The 19,847-nt window shown below is 40.2% G+C and overlaps 3 protein-coding genes across 3 annotated transcripts in view; 2 read left to right on the plus strand and 1 right to left on the minus strand.

Annotated features, from left to right (window-relative positions):
* LOC136838714 (uncharacterized) overlaps nucleotides 1–2,846 on the minus strand; it is a 71,495-nt gene extending 68,649 nt beyond the window's left edge. Inside the window, exon 1 of the mRNA XM_067104138.1 lies at nucleotides 1,069–2,846. Coding sequence (XP_066960239.1) covers nucleotides 1,069–2,681 — 1,613 coding nt within the window. The 5' untranslated portion in view covers nucleotides 2,682–2,846. The remainder of the gene's footprint in view (nucleotides 1–1,068) is intronic.
* Nucleotides 2,847–3,030: 184 nt separating this feature from the next.
* Nucleotides 3,031–19,533, plus strand: amrt (amaretto). The gene is made up of 4 exons (XM_067104142.1): nucleotides 3,031–3,222; nucleotides 6,284–6,371; nucleotides 14,039–14,154; nucleotides 17,833–19,533. Exons 1-4 carry the CDS (start codon nucleotides 3,071–3,073, stop codon nucleotides 18,044–18,046), a joined length of 570 nt encoding a protein of 189 aa, XP_066960243.1. The 5' UTR covers nucleotides 3,031–3,070; the 3' UTR covers nucleotides 18,047–19,533.
* On the plus strand, nucleotides 18,185–19,533 carry LOC136838716 (RNA-binding protein 41-like). Its single transcript, XM_067104141.1, has one exon. The coding sequence runs from the start codon at nucleotides 18,185–18,187 to the stop codon at nucleotides 19,448–19,450; it is 1,266 nt and encodes a 421-aa protein (XP_066960242.1). The 3' UTR covers nucleotides 19,451–19,533.
* Nucleotides 19,534–19,847: the final 314 nt, after the last annotated feature.

Here is a 19,847-nt window from a genome sequence, read left to right on the forward strand (position 1 = left end):
AAGCAGCCTGGGGGAAATGGGGGAGGTAGTATGAGTAGTGTGAAAAAAAAGTGACAAAAGAACACCAAATAAATTAAAAATATACATCTGCACTGTAATCAGACCAGTCATGACGTATGGCCAGAAACATGAGCATTAAGAATAGAGGACCAGAAATCAGGATGTCAAGGTGGATTTTGAGGATCCTGCTGTGTGAGAGGCTGGTAAATAAAGAAATCCAAATTGCTGGGGTACTGAAGATACTGATATGATAAGAGTCTAGACTGAGATGGTATGGACATGTGGTAAGAATGAGTAAGGAGGAAGGACTGAAGAGGGTTTGGATGGAACCTTTTAGGGTGTAAAAGTGAGTGATACAGAACAGGAGGATTTGGCAAAGGGGGGATTAGGGGGAGGAAGATGATTTTGATAGGAACAGTTGCAGAAGACTCATCAAGGCAACTGACCTTTTAGGATGGAGATGGCAACAGAGATAAAGAAAAAGAAAGACAACAATAAAGAGTATTTATTTGCATACATTATAGTGAAGAAATTAAATGTACACAATGTTGAAATATTTGTAATGCAAAGAAATTTGAGCAGAAAACTGAAAGTATACATCACAAAGGCCATGAAAATGAAAGGAGACTTCATACAACAACAGTTTAAAGTTTAACATGGCTGGAAACAAGATAGGACTTATGCAGTACAGTGCTTAAAGTTGATCAGTAAATTACAGTTTAGTTAACACAAGGTAAAAAACTGTAAACAAACAAGCTTTGCACCTATCTGTATCAAAATCGGCAAGTATGCTCGCAAACTTCTTTCATGGAGTGAGCAAAAAGAACCAGTAAATGGAAACCACCTTAAAGAAGGTTAGAAGTTAACCATAAAGCTTTCTGGGTACCTTTTGAGGATGCAGATTTTAGATTTAAAATGTGGCTTTACTGCCGCCGTTATGATTATAATGGACATTGCCGGCTTGGGCTGCTAAAACTGAATCGGAGGTTCGCCAAACACTGTGTACTCTTACCCTAGGTTAATGACACTACAATAGTATTCATGCATAAGGGCATGGAGACATCCTACCTTTTGCAAGCACAATCATAATTTTGTGGTGCATTATTCTCTGCTTTCTCCTCGGCTGGTATCTGTAACCTTTCCACATCCGATGGCAATTGTAACTTTTCAACTTCTGATGGTACGGGTAATGTTTCATCCACCGAAGAGACTAACTTCTCACCTGCCACTTCACTCTTAATTGAATTATCGTCTTTTACAGTGTCACCACCTTCACATTCTACTGCTTCTGTTACTTCTGAGCTGCAAAGCACCTGACTAACTTGCATTTCTGCACTTCCATCCATAACTTTCCCATCCAAGGATAGGGTCTCTAGTGCAGCCAGAGTTTCACCAATATCACTAATGAATTTGGGGCCCTCCTTCACCAAGGAGTTTGGTAAATTAATGTCCTCTAAGCTTTCAATCATGTCTCCTGATTCACACATTGTCACAGCCCTCTCTTCTGGATTTTCTGATGGCAAAACACCTTCACAGTTTCCTAACTTTGACTCGCACACAGACGTCAGGCCTGCTACTGGCTGGGTATAAGTCGGACTTTCTCTCTCATCCTGGGAGGCCGTTTTGACAACGGGGTCTTCTGCCTGGACCAACTGTTCTTTGGTTTCTTCTGACAAGATACTGCCAGTCATTATACTGGATGCGGGTTCCGTCATTACGTTTGGTTTGCTTTCGTCACCATTCTGAGATGTCAATTCCTCCAGTGACCCCACCTCTAGGATACCTGAATCTGCTGGTATTTCTAATATACCCAATCCATTGACAGGATCTAATGCTCTCAATTTCTCAATTGTGCTGCTTGGAACTGTCAGACTTAGCACCTCTAAATTATCTACATCAAATGCTCGAGACTGATCTGTAACACCATCAATTTGTGTCTTAAACTCAACCTCTGACATTTCCGAGGAACTAATGAGCTGTTTAAATAATTTTCTTTTCTCAGGCCCTATATAACTTAGTAAATCTGATGCATGAGTGGAAGCTGCTGACAGCTGACTTGTCGATGAGGAGGAACCCTCACTGGCCGTGGTCATGTTAGAATCAGAATCAGGAGACGAGACTCTCTCATCCTTCATATTAGTGTAAATGGGTAACACCTGTTCCGAGGTTGTAACATCTATGTCATCCCCCCCACCTTCCAAAGCATCTGGTAAGGAGTCTACAAACTCTAAGCCATTGAGGCCCCCGTCGTCCAAATAGGACGACTGATGTAGGATTTCATTGATGAGCTCTGACACCTCGAAATTAGCCTCGTCGTCACTCCTTTCGTCATTATGATCGCCGTGAAACTTATCCAAGTCGAAAGAATTACAAATTGAATTAGAGGTCGTGGATGTTATTGTGGGGCTACCTTCTTGCGCCTGACTTATCCCGTTCATGAAGACCTCGCCGTTCTCCTGGCCTTCGTGGGCGTCCTCCATGCTCATTCTAGATTTTGCCGAACTAAAGCTAACACTCGATAAGGAGGACTCGGATAAAGTGGGCTTAGGGAGGAGATCACATTCCTGATTTTCGTGTGACTCTTCTGCCTGTGGCTGCTTGGCAAGCGTCTCCTCCGTAGTTCCACCGCCCACTTCCACTTCACTTCTAGAGGCTATGCTCGCCTCCTTGCACACGTCCATGACTGAGGTGGGTGTGTTGAGGCCTTCTACGAAGACCACCTTCTTCTAATGGGTTAAACTTGATCAAATATGAACTAAAACTATACAACTTCGTCAGCGTGTTCTTTCCCGATCGTAAGTGCACACTGAGAAGAATGGTTATTGATAGGGTCGAAAGATGGCAGCACTTTTAACATGACAGCAAACCCTTCCTGTTCATCAACATAGTATTTTTTGTTAAATACTACATATTCTTAAACATCACCCCATTAAGGTATTAAATTATAATAAATTTACACTTTTAAAAGTAATTTTTGACTGCATATTGTGCTCCAAAATTTTGCATTTCCATCATTCAACTTATCGTTAGTTGTGGGTGTTGGTACGTCTGTACTCCAGTGTTTACAATCATGAAGGAGAATTTGTATTATTCGCCGATTCTTTTATTGATTGTGATTTCTCTTCGCGGATTAGTTCTGGGTGAAACTGTTTCTTCAGGCGACAGTAATCCTACGTCTGATATATGTATCCCACATTCACCGAAAGTCAATTGTTCGTATTTGTAAGTTCATCTGCTTTTGTTTTGAAGTGACAAGTCAGGGTAGGGCGAGAGAAAAGTCATAGTAGTCAAGAGTTCGCCTGAACCCATTTGGAAATTGTAATTAATTTCTGTTTATTACACTGATTTACTACTGTTTTGGTATTCTTGGTAGATCTGTATTAGGAGAGAGACAGGTTTTACTGTCGTACTTCACTTGCCAACCATATAATTCCCCAAATGGTTACCAGTTTTTTTATGCTCTTGACTGTTAACGTAGGTGCGAATCAATCGTGTTTGTGCATTCCCCCCCCCCTTATATCCAACATTTATAGGGCACTAGGTCCTTTCCTATCCTAGTGGCTTTCCTTAATACAAGTTTTGGTAGCACTAAGCAACAGCTCTGCATAGGGTATTACTTTGGAAATTGATTTTTCATATGGCCTAGTATTTTGGTTGCTTATCAAGAATTTACCGTTATTTTTTTGTCGGTCAACTGTAATTAACCTGTGATTAACCTCAGAAGTTGTATACTGGCCACCCTGCAATGCAAATCCACATGTGCGGTGTTATAGGGGAGTGTTTGGTAAAAAGTGGAGTTTCCCTCACGGGGGGATCCAGGGCTCTGCCCCCTGGCTAAGTAACACAGCTTGCTAGGTTAGGTTAGGTTAGTATAGTTCATTTTGTAATAGCTTTCCTTAGCCAATCCCTTCTTAAACATATGGCTTCCTAATGACTTGCACATGCATAGAACCATTCCATAACAACATGGCAGTCTGGTCTTTCCCCCCAACGTTTTCCCCCAGCTAAAACCCTGCATTCCCAAAGGGTCCCCAACCATGTTGGGTAAGTATGAGGTTAATAATAATTGACCAACAATAAGCACCCCCACCTCCTTCATCAGCAACACTAAAAGTATAGGAAAAATCAATTTCCGGGATAGTAGTCCTTGCAGAGCTGTTACTTAGATTTACCCAAGTTTTGCCTCCACTTACAGTAGATTAACTTGATCTAGAACCCCATCAAAGTCAGAGTTTATCCAAATGCACTCTTCCCTAACCTAACCTAGGGGACTTGGTCCCTGCCTGGTTGGTGGGTAAACTCCCATCCTAATGTGGCCTTGAGAACCATAAATCTTAAGAGTGAAATACAGAAATTCATCTCAACCAAGGCTATCCTTGTGCAGTTGGTTGTAACTGGTGATGGTAGATTCCTGTTTCAGTAAAATTTTATAAGTTGCCAGTAAGATTCAAGCCAGCCATTTTTTTCTTGAAAAACCATTTTGGGTTTTTCATGCAAAATTGGCTGGGAAATGATAGGGCACTAAAAGAACCTAAAAATATCAACCCAACGTAACCTAGGGGTGTTTACTGGTTACAATTTTGCCGTATTAGCTTCGGAGGGGAAGGGAGGGCTGGTATTGTCTTACCTTATGAGTTGTAGTTTGATTAATTTTTTATTTATCATTTGCACATAGTGTTTATGGGGTTCAAAATTACGAAGATGAAGAGCTCTTTTCAAAGATGTAGGTTACAATTTCATATTGTGTACTGTATAGGCAACTTCAAAAATAATAACTCCCTTTCTTGGTATCAGTGTTTAGAGCATATTCTTTGATCCTGGGAGGTGCACAGCTAGAAGGCACACATTCCTTTTGTCCTATTCCCATCTTAGTAATGACAGCCAAAGTTTGTTTTGTGCTGGAGAGACACTTGTAAAAGTGTAGAAGAGTTGTACTTGCTAATTTTGCAAGTTGCAGCCAGCTAAAAAGTAGACCAAAGAAACATTTCAAGTTTTCCTCATCTTAACCTAACCTAGGGCACCATGTCCTGACCTGGCCAGGGGTTTTGCCCACCCTGGACCCCCCCCAGATATCAAACATACATTTGTGTGTGCTTGCATGATAGCTCTCATAGCCACTCACCCAGACCTACTAGTTGGGTTATGATCAGTTGTAGGAAATCTGTGGTTCTGGCATGGCTTTATGATTAATAGTAGCGGGTTTAATCATTCTTGGCTATATCCCCATAGTGGTCACTGGGGCAGGCTGGTGCATCTGTTACCTCTCCTTTAGGGGAGGATAATTCTGGGTCTGTGAGAGGATCTTGTAGGCCAAGTCAGAGAAGAATTTTGATGAGATTACAGTATTGGGAATTTTCATGAGGATATTGGGCCCATACTTGCCAGCTCCCCATCTTTTATTCTGATAGTTCTAGTAGTGACGTTTTCCTTCTCTGACTTATTTCTTCATCCTCCCTCAAGTGGTATTGAACTGGTTAAGCATGAATGTTGAAACTGGTTTTTTGGAACCTTTTTTTTTTTGTGCAGTGGATGCACCTTTCAAAGTTAAAGGCAATTTTATGATAGCCTAATTGGGTCTGTTTAAAAAACTTTTTATAGTAAAGGCGTAGCCTTTTCTAGTTACACCCCTTTAGAATCACCTCAATTTACTTTGTAAGTTCCAAGTTTCCACCGAGGAGAAGCACGTCTTAAACATGCTTTCCAACTCTCTCTTTACTAATGGTATACTCACACATATAATTTAAGTAGTAAAACATATAAGTAGTAAAACAATTTCTTTCCAATTTATGTCATTTTACAGTCATTCATTTACCATTCTTACTGCATTCACCACTCTATTTTTCTGGCTATAGTACTCTTCCTAGAACTCATATTGAACTTTGTCTTCTAAACAGTTTCAGGCTCAGACTTGTCTTTTTGTTAACCAATCACCATTCCATTTTCCATTGACAGCCGCTTCACTCATCCCACGAACTTTCACCTATGTTCTTAAATTGTCTTCTTTTATCACTTCATTTTCAAATTGTTAAGGAGCCGTAGAGATAAAACAACCATTTTCTGTACCTACTTGTACTCAGAATCAATCTTCTCTCTATATATACTACAGGCCTCACTGTCATCATAATCTTTAGTCACTTCTAATTCTTAGCAATACACATTTCTTTAATTTTATGATGAGAGTGATGTTTTCAAATTTATTATTATTATTATTATTATTATTATTATTATTATTATTATTGTTATTATTATTATTATGAGAACTAATTTCATCTACATTTGGCAGACCGTTAGAATTCTTATTGTGCGATAAGCCTTTGGATCATTTTGGCAATCAGTCTGCCAGAGACGAGGAAGGCCATGGCTGTGTATTTGTAAGTATAATATACTGTACAGTATGTTTATAGTTTAAAACTGCCCCCTGTAAAGCTTGGAATTTGACATTTGGGTTGAAGTTGTAGGTAGGCATAAATAAAAGCACACTTTTCATATAAGTGTTAAATTGTGGATACACATTTGAGTAGACAGTCCAGTCTGAATTAGCTGTTATATGGTACCATTGTTGTGATTACAGTCACCAGTGGAGTGCTTTACCATTGAACTTTCTTGTCTCTTGCATCAGAGAAGGTAATTATTTTCACAGTAAACATTTTTTTCTTTACACCACAGTTAATCATACATTGCCTCATTTCTGCAGACTAGAAATCTCCCAGTCAGACCAACCTTGAATTGGTCAAGATTAAGAGGCCTCTACTCTGCATGCACACCCCTACATATGACACCCATTTCATTCTCACCCCTTTGATTTTCAGCTTATTGCTTATACTGTACTAGGAATGCCTTTATCAAGTTTTTCCACAGTGCTATAATTATTTCATTCATGTTCATTTTCTGTAATCACTATTGCTGATTTTTTTAATGGATTTACTATTGAAGTGAGTTTGCTTAATTTTTGTAAGTGCATTGTTTGGAGCCAACATATGATGTTCTCTTCATTTCTCATTTGCTTGCTGTGAGCATTTCATAACATTTCTGATCCTTTTTGATTTTGGTACTTCAAATTCAGTTTTCAAGTTTCCTCTTTGGTCTTGGTTGTCTTATAGATTTGTGACACACTTTTATAGTTCTTGTTATTGTGGAGTTTTTCATTACATAGTGATTAAGGTTTTTGTTTTAGATGTTTGAGTATTCAGCTTTATATTTTTAGAAGTTAATGTATATGTGCACAGTAACCCAGTACCCTGCAGTTCTTCTAACTTTGAGTTTTGCCTAATTTAGTGAATTGTAACAAATGACAGATAGCCATTGTACTGAATTCATGATGCTGTTAACTCAACCACCTTGATAAAACAATAGGCAAGGCATCAAGGGTTCTCCCTTTTGGTACCAATTGTTTCAAGCAAGCTTGGCTGACATTTTATTCAAAGCAAACAATGAGTGGCTTGATATATAATAGCTAACAACATAACTAAGGATTCTTAATCTAGACCTTTCCTACCCCCATTCTATGCTGTTTATTTTGTTGATTGCTGAAAGGAAGAAGTGAGAATATAACCTCCTCTGCTGTCCTGGACATTGAGAAATGCAGAACTTTTGAACGCTGGATGATGAGTGAATTTGATTACTGAATGTATTTTTTATATAAGTAACTTACCCAGTAATTACATAGCTATTAGTTTCTTTCAACCAGCAGCTCAAAATTTTGAAATTGTGGGTCCGCTAGTTTGTTATGGTTATGGCGACGTGCCCCGCCCACTTTCGGGTGCAAGAGTAGGTACAACATATTAAAGAGCTTCAATTTGTTTCTGCTGGCTGTGGTTGAAGGACTGTGGTTGGCAGCAACTCGAATTTTGGAATTTATACTTTGCTGGTTGTTTGACTTATCTTCAATTGGGGAAGTATTTAATTTCGTAGCCTTTCGGCATAATTAAGATAGTGTTAGGTGAATTTTGATCATTGATTAACGACTCTTTGCCCATTTATTTTACTTTTATTAGACTTTTCTAGGATGTCTGGCACTAGTAGTGCTAGCATTAGATATTGCAGCAAAGGCTGCAATACTAGACTAACTAAAGAATCTTACGACTCACACACACTGTTTTTATTCCATAGAGGGGACAAACTTGTTCAGTAGATTTACGTTGTGAGGAGTGTAATGACTGGGATATTAAGAAGTGGAAGATGTTAGATGCACATCTCAAGAACTAGCTAGAGATAGGAAGAGGAAAGCTATTGCTAGGGAATCTAGTAAAGCTTTATCTAGTCAGGATTCATCCACTAAGTTGGATGCAGTTGCACCTGTAGTTTCTTCTGATCCCATTCCATCTCCTCCACTTTTGCAACCCTCTCCTTTACCTGGCTCTTAAGTTTCTGACCCCAACACCTTCGGCAGTCTGGAATCGAAAATCGACACTCGCTTTGAATTGATTGTGCAATCAATCGCTAAATTAGCATCATCGGCGAAAGTGCTTATGGATAAAAGTGAGTCAGAGCACCTCGTGGTGCCCAGTGCAAGTTCAGTGGTAGTGGAGGAGGTGGCTGTTTGGCCCGCCGATTCTCCTAGGCCAAGATCCCTGACATACTCCCCAGCACCTGGGAGGAGTCAAACTGGCAGCCTAAGGGAGGTCGGTGGGGTCTGCCCACTAGCAGTCGCCCCCTGGGTTCAGTCTGTTGATGAATCCCAGACTGCAACCAAAGGCCATTGGAAAGGCTGTCAAGTGAGTGCTCACTGTATGTCCTCCAGCTCCGAAGATCTTAGTCCGAGGCGCGCACGGCGCTATGTGGACAAGTCACGCCTGCTAAAGCGGCGTGCAGTGGAGTTTGAGATTTCTCCCCCTGTTCCTTGTAAGAAGAGCAAGGATTCAGTGTGCCCATCATTTAGTCACTGGGATACCCCGGAACAATTCTCTTCTGCTTCTTCTGACGACTGTCGTAAATTGGCGCCTAAGCGCCTTGTGGCACGGGGACGTTCATCGTCGAATAAAGGAGCTATTGCATCAGGAGTTGTGCACCCAGCACCTTCATCTCTACAATCGGCACCAGCAACTAGCGTCGAAGCGCCCAAACTCCTGTTTACGGTTGAGCGCCCACTGGCGCCCGTTCGCCAACAAGTTTCGCTACTGGCTCCCATCTCCACAGCGCCCCCTGAGCGCCCATTGGCACCTGCTCCTCACTGCTTCTTAGTAGTGTCGTCTCGGACATTGTTCCTCCTCCAGTTGACCCGATTCAGAGCAAACTGGATAATATTCTCAGTTTGCTTCAGAAGGCTCCTCCTACAGCTCAGATGACAGCAGACTTATCACTTTCTCCTGTCTCTTCTGAGGAAGAGGTTGTTCCAGAGCAAGATGCTCCTTCGCCGGCGTACTCTGTACTGTTAAGGTTCCTGCTAGTGACTTTTCCAAGCTTCTTTTCGCCAGCTACTCCCTCCATTCCTGCTTTGACTTTCTTTATGGAAGCCCCCCCAGTCGGTTCTTCAAAATTACCGAATTTGGTTCTTTCCTCTTCAGCAAAGAAGGCACTGGATGAAGTAGAAGGGTGGTTTTCTGAGAAGAGGGAACAAGGCAAAGCAGTTTTTTGTTTCCCTCCTTCCAATTTGTCCAGGTCAAGCTACAGGTTTTATGCGACTGGAGAAGCTCCTTCCCTGGGAGTCTCTGCCTCCTCTCATGAGCTTCCTTGACTGGGCGGTGGGCGCTCTGGCGCACAAACTTAGAGAGTACTCTTTGTTACCTCAAGAGATCTCGTCGGATCTCTTGGGAGTACTTTCCTGTATTGACAGAGGCATTCACGATAGTACGCAGGAGTTAGCCAGTCTGTATGCCATGGGTATTCTCAAGAAGAGGGAGCTATGGTGCTCCTTTCCTTCGAAAAGGCGTCACTCTATCTCAGAGATCGACCCTCCTATTCTCCCCCTTGGACAAGACGTATCTTTTTCCACAGGCTACAGTACTGAACATCGCCTCTGACCTGCAGAAAAAGAACACTCAGGACCTGCTCACCCAATCTACAAGATGCCCCAAGGATTCTTCGGCTCTTCCTTCCAGATCTTCATCTCTGCTGCAACCTACTCCCTTTCGGAGCTCCCGTTCTAGATCCCAGACTAGGACAAGAACTTATACCCATTTCCCACAGCGTTCCATCAAGAAGTCCTCTTCAAAGTCTTACTCCAAGAAATAAAAACATAGTCCTCCGTACTCAGATAGGAGCGCGGCTCCTTCACTTTTGGGAATTGACAGCTTACTCTCCAGGCTCAGAGAGATTTGCTGCTCTCTTGCTAGAGGTGGAGTCCCTTGTTCAGAAAGAGGCTGTAGAGATAGGAGAGGACATTCATTCTCTGGGATTCTACAACTGTCTCTTTGTGGTGCCCAAGTCATCGGGGTTCTGGAGACCCGTTTTGGACATAAGTGCTCTAAATGTCTTTGTCAAAAAGACATCATTCAAGATGGAAACAAACCATGCGGTCCTTGCATCCATTCGCCAGGGAGAATGGATGGCGTCCATCGACATGCAGGACGCTTACTTTCACATACCAGTACACCCGACTTCGAGAAAGTACCTCAGGTTTATGTTTCAGGGCAAGGTGTTCCAATTTCGGGCTTTCTGCTTCGGCCTCTCAACAGCGCTGCAAGTGTTCACCAGAGTATTGGCTCCCTTAGCAAAATGGCTTCATTTGATAGGGACAAAGGTCTCCCTGTATCTAGACGATTGGCTACTACGTTCCCGCTTGAAAGCGCAATGTACGGAGGAAGCGCAATGTACAGAGGACATTCACACGACACTTCTCTTGACTCAAGAATTGGGCCTTCTCATCAGGCAAGACAAGTCCTTCCCGACACCTTCATAGGAGATTCCTTATTTAGGGATGACAATCAATTCTCGGGATTTTCGGGTTTTTCCAGTCCCGAAGAGAATGGAAAGGTGTCCCCAGACAGTGGAAGAATTTCTAAATCTAAACTGTTGCTCGGCCAATCAGTGGATGAGTCTTCTAGGTACCCTCTCATCCATGGAACAATTCGTCACTCTGGGAAGAGTTCACCTGAGACCTCTCCAGTTCTTCCTCGGAGCCAGCTGGAACAGGAAAAAGTATCCGGACTCGTTCGTGTTCCCAGTAACAACGGAAATCAAGGAGGATCTTCGTCGGTGGAATTCAAGGAAGACTATCAGAAGGGAAATCTCTTCATCCTCCGAACCCCAGCCTAGAGTTCTTTTCAGATGCGTCAAACCTAGGTTGGGGAGCTCTTTTGGGATTAAAAGAAGTGTCAGGAACCTGGTCCCAGGAACAGCGGAACTGGCACATGAAAGTAAAGGAATTACAGCTGATATTTCTGGGCCTATAGTGCTTCGCTTCAGAAATACGGGGGAGGATAGTAGCAGTGCATTCAGACAACAAGACAAGATTGGCATACATCAAGAAACAAGGAGGAACCCACTCTTTCTCCCTGTACGAAGCGGCAAGGGACCTTCTTTGGTTGCACCAGAACAAAACTCAAGTGACAACGCATTTTATTCAGGGGAGACTCAACGTTCTCACAGATGAATTGAGTTGTCAAAGACGGATCCTTTCCACAGAATGGACATTAGACCCATTGGTTTGTCTGGATCTGTTGAAGCTCTGGGGGAAACCAATGACAGATTTGTTCGTGCCCTCCAGAAATCACCAACTTCCTCTCTTCTGCTCACCAGTTCCAGATCCTTTGGCATGGGCAACCGATGCAATGTTGCGGGATTGGTCCAACAAAGATCTGTATGCCTTTCCCCCATTTGGTTTAGTGAGGCAAGTCATCAACAAATTCCAGTCTCATCAAAACCTGTCCATGATCTTGATAGCTCCCTTCTAGCCAACAAAAGAGTGGTTCCCAGATTTACTAGAACTTCTTGCAGAGTTCCCGAGACTGCTGCCACAGAAGCAACAACTTCTCAGGCAACCTCACTTCCGTCAGTTCTACCAAAACCTGTCTTCTCTGGCCCTAACAGGGTTCAAACTGTTAGGCGACTGCTCCAAAAGAAGGGTTTTTCAAGAGCGGCTGCAGACGCAGTTGTGAATTGTAGAAGACAGTCTTCAGATAATGTCTACCAGGCAAAATGGTCCATCTTCAGGTCCTGGTGCAGACAAAATGACATGTCCTCTTCTAAGACCTCTGTAGCAGAAATAGCAGACTTTCTTATGTTCCTACGCTCCGCTAAAGGACTTTCCACCTCTACCATTAAAGGATACAGAGCTATGCTTAGCTCAGTTTTCTGCCATAAAGGAGTAGACTTATCATTGAACCAGGATTTGTCTGACCTTTTTAAATCCTTTGACACCGCAAAGCCTAAAGAAAAACCTTTGCTGCCCTGGAACTTGGATGTGGTCCTTAAGTGGCTTTCCAGTTCACGTTTTGAGCCCATGCAATCTATCTCTTTAAGGGATCTAACCAGGAAAACTCTTTTTCTGGTCGCCTTGGCCACCGCTAAGAGGTCCAGCAAAATCCATGCTTTAGACAGAAACATAGGTTTTCTCAGGGGAATGCAGTTTGCTCCTTTTCCCTAGATTTTCTGGCGAAGAACGAATCGCCATCGACTCCATGGCCCCATTCTTTTACGATCAAGAACTTATCCGAGATAGACTGAAGAAGAAAGAACTCTCTGTCCAGTAAAGGCCCTTAAGTTTTTATCTTCACAGAACGAAGAACATTCGTGGTACTTCAAGAAACCTTTGGTGTTCTGTGAAATATTCCTGTAGACCCCTGTCTAAGAATGCCCTAGCATTTTTTTTGAGGAATCTGATTTCCGAAGCACATTTTATGGTGAATGAAGACTCATCTTTAAAGGTAAAACCCCACGAGATAAAAGTAGTCGTTACGTCTTTGGCGCTTAAGCGCACTATCCCTTACATCAATTGTACAAGCGACGTTTTGGAAGTGCAAGTCAGTGTTTGCATCGCATTATTTAAGGGATATAGAGACGACTTACGATCAATGCAGTACCTTGGGTCCGTTTTAAGTCGCTGTGGTGTTGGGGAAGGAAACTTAGAAAGCAATGTTCTTTCTTTAATCTCTTCGCCTTGCTTAGGGTGTTGAGTTTTGGGGAGCCTGGGAGTACTATGTACTTGGAGTAGCCTCCAGGCTTTTGGTTTTATGGTTGGGTATTGGTGTTTTTAATTTGATTCTTGGTGGTTATGGTGACTATTTACTCTGGTTATTTTGTGTGGTACTGCACCCTGGGCAGGGGCATCTTGTTGTACTTTGCTAGCCCTCGGAATTTAGTCCATTGCTACAAAGCACCCACTATAGTAGTAGGCCCTCAAGGCTTTACTGCCTCGCCTCTACTGGATAAGATGAGCGCCAACCAGAGGCAGTATCTTCCTGTAGCAGCTCTCTTATCAGGTAAGGTTCAGCAACATTGACTCAATGTTAGCAAATTTCTATTCTCAAACTCATTACTACTAATAATGTTTTGGGATAGATATGTCCAACATTCCCACCTCCATTCAATGTGGGAATCAGCTCTGTAATTACTGGGTAAGTTACTTATATAAAAATGACATTTTATAATAAAATAAAGTTTTATATATACTTACCCAGTAATTACATAATCGGAGCCCACCTGCCTCCCCAAAATAAAGTTTTATATATACTTACCCAGTAATTACATAATCGGAGCCCACCTGCCTCCCCTCACTTAAACATAAGGGCATACACAAATTGAAGCTCTTTGCTATGTTGTATACTTACTTACTTATACCTGAAAGTGGGCGGGGCGCGTCACCATAACCGTAACAAACTAGCGGACCCACAATTTCAAAATTTTGGGCTGCCGGTAAAAGAAACTAATAGCTATGTAATTACTGGGTAAGTACTGTATATATAAAACTATTTTATTATAAAAATGTCATTTTTATGATTTATGAGATATGATTGCAAACATGCATAAGAAAGCTCAGTTTTCCCTCAAATATTTTAGTAGGATTAGCCTTTTATTTGAGAGATTTAGAACCCAGTGTTTTATTGCCTCTTGAGTGAATAAGTAAGTAAATTGCTTTTTACTTTTATTTATCTTCTTACAGTTTGGAGGACAACGCTATGAAGATGTAGAAATAACCAAAGTTTGGTGTCAAGTGTTGGACGGCATTGACTGCTGTGGTGAGAAAAGATTTTTACGAGATGGTGTTCCATGCATCAAGTAAGTCACAGCCCTAATTAAAACCTTGCATATCATAAAATTTTGTAGTTGAGTGGCCTGTAAGTCACAGCCCTAATTAAAACCTTGCATATCATAAAATTTTGCAGTCGAGTGGCCTGGTAGCCATTTTATGGGAAATGAGATTACAGTGCAGTTTGGAAATCCAGCCTTTGTATCCTATTTGTGTTTATCTGTAGCATAATAATGCATGCTGTTTCTTGAAAACACTACTTTTCATACAAACCCACTAATTATATGTGGCCTTTTTTCTTTGGACCTTCTCGTATCAGTCAAGATTGAAAAGGCCCTCAGTGCATGTGCATAGTCCAGCATAACATGCCCACTCCTATCTCAGAAAGTTACAGACGATAGAAAGTCAGAATGTAGTGATGGGAGGAGGGCATTCACTCAGTGAAGTACTCACTAGCACCATTAGGCATAAAAATAGTTATCCCAGAAAGCCTTACCTCACCAGAGTGCCAGAGATAAAATAAAAACAGTTTATGATGAGGTGGATTAAGATGAAGATTTACATTACTTTCCCCCGTTAAAACCATGCTCCACCAGGATAATCTGTCCTCACATACTTCATTCATATTTGTACAAGTAGTATCTCTCAATTAGAAATACTTAAATATAGAATGGCACCTCAAGCCTTTGCTTAAAGATTACCAGGAAGCTGTATGTTGTGATTAAATCATAGATGACAAAAGAGTTTGCATCTCATATGAACCTTCATCTTGATTTGTAGCAAATCAACATGAGATACAGTACAGAGTTAACATGGTGGTCATCTGGTAGAGCCAATGAAGACTTCTTGAAGCCCTGTTTTGCACTGTAACCTGTTGGAGGGAAAGTTGAAAAAGAAGGGGAGTAGGTAAATATTAACCACTGTGACAGGGCAAACATCATATCACTAGCAGCTGTTGTCATAAATAGGAACAGCTCTTAGAAACAAGATCGGGGCCAAATGAAAATCATAAAAGACCAGTTCTTCAAGTGGGTTACATTGCCAAACAGAGTGTGAAACTTGCTGACATACTTCAAGGAAGCTTGAGTTAAAAGGAAAGCTATATAAAGAGCAAGTCAAGCAACTCACATTCAAATAAGGGTTCATTCAGAGGCTTAATTGGAAATCTCAAAACCAAGGTCATCCCTGGACAGAATGTCCAGAATGACTTGGCATATTAGAAATGTCTAGCTCAGCATCCAAATCCAGACCATGACAAATGAAGACCTAAGAAAGAGCCACCCTGAAAACAGAGTACAAAGAAAAAATCTGAAATTACAAGAGTAGAAGCACTTGAGTGCCTCACACCAATTAACCAGTTAAGCCCACTTTTCTTAGTAAAGGTTGGTTGTTGATGCCCTGCATGGCATCCCTCTCAACAGTGGACTGTCTTGTAGAATCCTTCTCAATGAGAGAATGCATTGTTAAAGTTAAGAATCTTCACCTTACATTCTATCTTTATGTTGAAGTTGTGTAACAGGCAAGAGGGCTCTCAAACTGGGAGAATCTTTTTTTCCTTATTATTACTTCAACTTGTTTTATCTTATCAACTTTCTCCTGTCTTGCTTCCCAATCTCTTATTATTTCATGATGCAACTTTGGGGCTTTCCCGTCCAACCTATCAAGCCTTTTACTCCGTTTAATTTACTCTGCCAATCTTTTATCTTTCTGTCCAACTTCTCTAACTCCTTGCATTCACCAATGCAGTAATTGACACTAGGTACCATTGCTCAGATTGGAGTTCATCTCTGAAGCTGATAAGTGGGAGCTGTAGTGTTCTCATCAACCACTTGATGTTTGGACTTGTATCAATATACTAGAGAAATTGATATCTCCAGGGTGGGCCTGTCTTTTAGAGTTAGACTATGGATTCCAGAGGTGGGTAAGTTTTGTGGGATATGATCAGCATTCTTTCTGGTATGTCCACCAATCAAATGGGTTTGGCTTACACTTGAGCCACTGTATAAATGTTGGGACCATCCCTTCAGGGTAGGATAAGAATTGGACATGGAGAGTCAGTTCTCATTAGTGTGATTGGTGGAGAAATAAACTCCATGTAAGGCTAGAGGGAGAACAATACTAGAGGTAGATGAGAAAATATTTTGAAGAATTTTATACAATAGTGACTTCAATTTAGTGAATGGTGGAACACCAATGAGATGTGACTTCAGCAGTCAGTAAACAGGTTTAACAGATGCACATACTCTATCTCCTTGTCTACTTTAGCGTGTATCAACACCTGACATGTAATTACAGATAGCACAGAGAAATCCATATCCAGAACCTCTTGCTTACCTAGATGCCCCTTGGTTCCCAGTTAGAACCAGAAATGTAAAATAACAAGAAAAATAACATAATAACACGAACATGTTCTCATATGTACCAAACTTGATTTTAACTATTGATGCTTGTTTAAGACTCCCAGGCTTTGGCAGTGCAGCCTGGCATAAACTGAAAATAAAAGTTCATCATAAGATGCAAAGACATTATCTGTAACAATACTTTGAGTTTTGGTTCCATAAATTATTTGGAGCTGGTAGAAATGTTGGGTCCCAGCACATGTGGGCGTTGAGGAAAATGAGGATGCTGATGGGGTGACTGTGACTAGATTCATTGTATCTTTTCCTTTTGTTGATTTTTTTTATTAGAATATATTTGATATGCATCATCTTTAGTAAATGGCAGGCAACGTAAAATAATTAATTTGGCAATAACAAATTACAGCAGATTAAACCAACTGCTGGTTGGTGTTGTTTACTACAAAAATAAATATTATCCCATCTTTGAACTGATCACCTCCTGACTTGTGATTATTTGATAACCCACGCCTTAATCTCAGAATGCAGGACCATTACAGTTAAACATGTCTTCAGCAGTTGTTCAACTTTCAACCAGCAACATTTATCAAGTATCAGAAATCCCTTGAAGAATAGAATCTCTTGGCATCTGTATATTTTTTTTCTGTATCATCATTTACACCACTTGTGCACACTTGAACAATCGGTAAATAAATATCCAGGCAGCACTCAAAGCTCTTTGGATATTATGACGAACCATTTATGCTACCATCTCTGGCGATTCGTTAAGAATTTTGGATAATTAAATTTGTTGTGATTCTTTGGATAATTAAATTTGTTGTGATTCTTCTGTTATTCTGAGCAGATACACTGTGCTTTTTTTCAATGAATAAGTATGACCATGTGACTGCATTCAGGTGTTTGGAGCATTATGAATGTCTTGAAAGTTTCATGGTGATAATATTTCTTGTGTGCACTTATAAGTATCTGAAGTGTAATAAAGCATTTAATAAATAATATATTGGTATCAACTTTCTGTTTGTTAACTAGTTAAACAAGATAAGAAAAGAACAGTTTATTAGTCAATTATACTTGCTCTTAATGTAAACAAACATTACTAGAAAAGGCTCGTCGTACAAATGCATTTTTTGTATAACATTTATTGTAATGAACAAAATTATTATTTCTTGTAAAATTATTGAATAATTAAGACTTGTATCCAGTTATGGCCTTTTTCTGAATCAAGCAAGAGATACAGATTGCTAGTGTAAACTAGTTTCACAGGTATAGGGGACATTTCAAATTGACACTTATCTATGAATACAAGTATAGCAGATATTATATAGTAATGTCACTCATCTATTTTTACAGGTACAGCGGACACTACTTTGTAACAACCCTCATCTATAGTGTACTTTTAGGATTCCTGGGTATGGATCGATTCTGTTTGGGACAGACAGGAACGGCTGTTGGAAAACTTTTAACCTTGGGTGGTGTTGGTATTTGGTGGATTGTTGACATAGTTTTATTAATAACAGGTTCTTTAACACCCGAAGATGGCAGTAATTGGAATCCATATGTATGATTCCATTTTTTGTTAATAGTGATATTGTACTTTCAATTTTGAAATTATTTTTATTGTTCTTATATGGATGAGATTCTCACTTGTATGCATTTTATGACGCAGTGACATTTTTGGTGTGAACTTACCAAAATAAAAGCCATGGCGTCACTAACTGATTCAAATGCTGTAAAGTATAGGTATTTAGGGCAGGAGGAAGAACCAGAAAAACCCAACGAAGAAACTTTGAGAGACAAGATTCTCAAAGGTTACTTGCAGAAGCAGCTGAGAACTAATGAGTCATTAGAAGATTGCAGGAGAAACCAGAGTCGCTTTTGCCATGCTTCGGTGGAACAATCCATCACAGCAGATACCGAAGGATTGACATCTTACAATGATTTCAAAGAACTTCAGGATTCTTTGGATGTTAAACAGGTGTTAAGGTCTTGTGGACTCTCTGAAGGTGATATTAAATTATTGCAAAATGAAGTGGAAGACTCAAAGTGTGAAGCACCAGTAGCTAGAGAAGAAAGATTAAAAGCCATTAAAGAGAAACTTGAAAGTAGACAACAGCAGCTAAGTACTTCCTCAGCAAAATCTGAACAGTTTAGTGGCGCTGTTCCATTAAATCGTCATGATTTTGAGGAAGAAATAAATTCTGTTCCCAGAAATGAAAAAGCAGATAAGCTGACTGCATGTCTTGTTCGTCTGCAGCCACATTTGGATGATAGTATCCCAGCTGATCATCCTATTAATCACATTCAGGAAATTGCAGAGGAGCTTTTTCCCACCAAAATTGATACTAGAAAAAACAAGACAGACAAAAGAAATTGTAACTGGATATCCACTGAAGAAAGTCAAAGTAAATCTGGAAAATTTGAGGTCAAGCATATTTACTTAAAGGAAAAACCAAAGTCATTTTGGGACTTGAAAGAAATACCAAAAATTATTGATTGCTGCGACATACAAAGAGACAGAAAAGTCTCCATTGACAGCAGTGGTGCAGCAAATAAACTTTTTGTAAGAAAGAAGGAGAAGGTTACAAAGCTTGATGCAACAAAGCCATTTGTACTCACACTTGAAGACAAGGAGCTGATTCCATTAGAGTTGATCAAGTCACATAAAAAGACTTCGGATGAGTTGAGAGGAATGGAGAAGTTCAAAAATTACAAGGAAGGAGAGCCATCATGTGTTTTGTATATTAAAAACTTATCGCACAAAACTACTCCACATGATCTTGCTTCCCTCATGGGCCATTTTGAGTATAAAGCAGGACCAAAAATTCTTTATAGGATATTGAATGGGCGTATGAGAGGGCAAGCTTTTGTAACATTCCATGATAAAAGTACAGCAGAGCTTGCTTTGAAAACATGTAATGGGTATATTTTACATGACAAACCTGTTGTAATAGAGTATGGTAGACAGTGATGTTATTACAAATAATATATAAAATACAATTTATATTGTTTTTGTTTGTGTTGGTTGAATAAAAATTTAAAGATTTTTCATACTGAATGCCTTTTTTGTAGTATTTTTTGTGCAACTCTCCTCCCAAATCTAATTATTATTTATAACTGTCCTTACACAAAATGCAGTCATTACAGAAATACTGTCAACCAATGAGAGGGGGAGGTGTCACAACTCATAAGACAGCAGAACACCCTCCATTCTAGAAGCTTAAAGATCATTTTAGTATATTGCATTCATTAAATTTTTTTCAGGATTAAATGATGGTTCTGGTGCTGTTTTGAAGCCAAGTAATTGTACTTTAATTCTTACAGTATATCTTTGAAAGTGTAAATCGTTAAAATTATTTAATCCAAGT

Source organism: Macrobrachium rosenbergii, chromosome 5 (genome assembly GCF_040412425.1).
Source record: "Macrobrachium rosenbergii isolate ZJJX-2024 chromosome 5, ASM4041242v1, whole genome shotgun sequence".
NCBI classification, from domain to species: Eukaryota; Metazoa; Arthropoda; class Malacostraca; order Decapoda; family Palaemonidae; genus Macrobrachium; species Macrobrachium rosenbergii.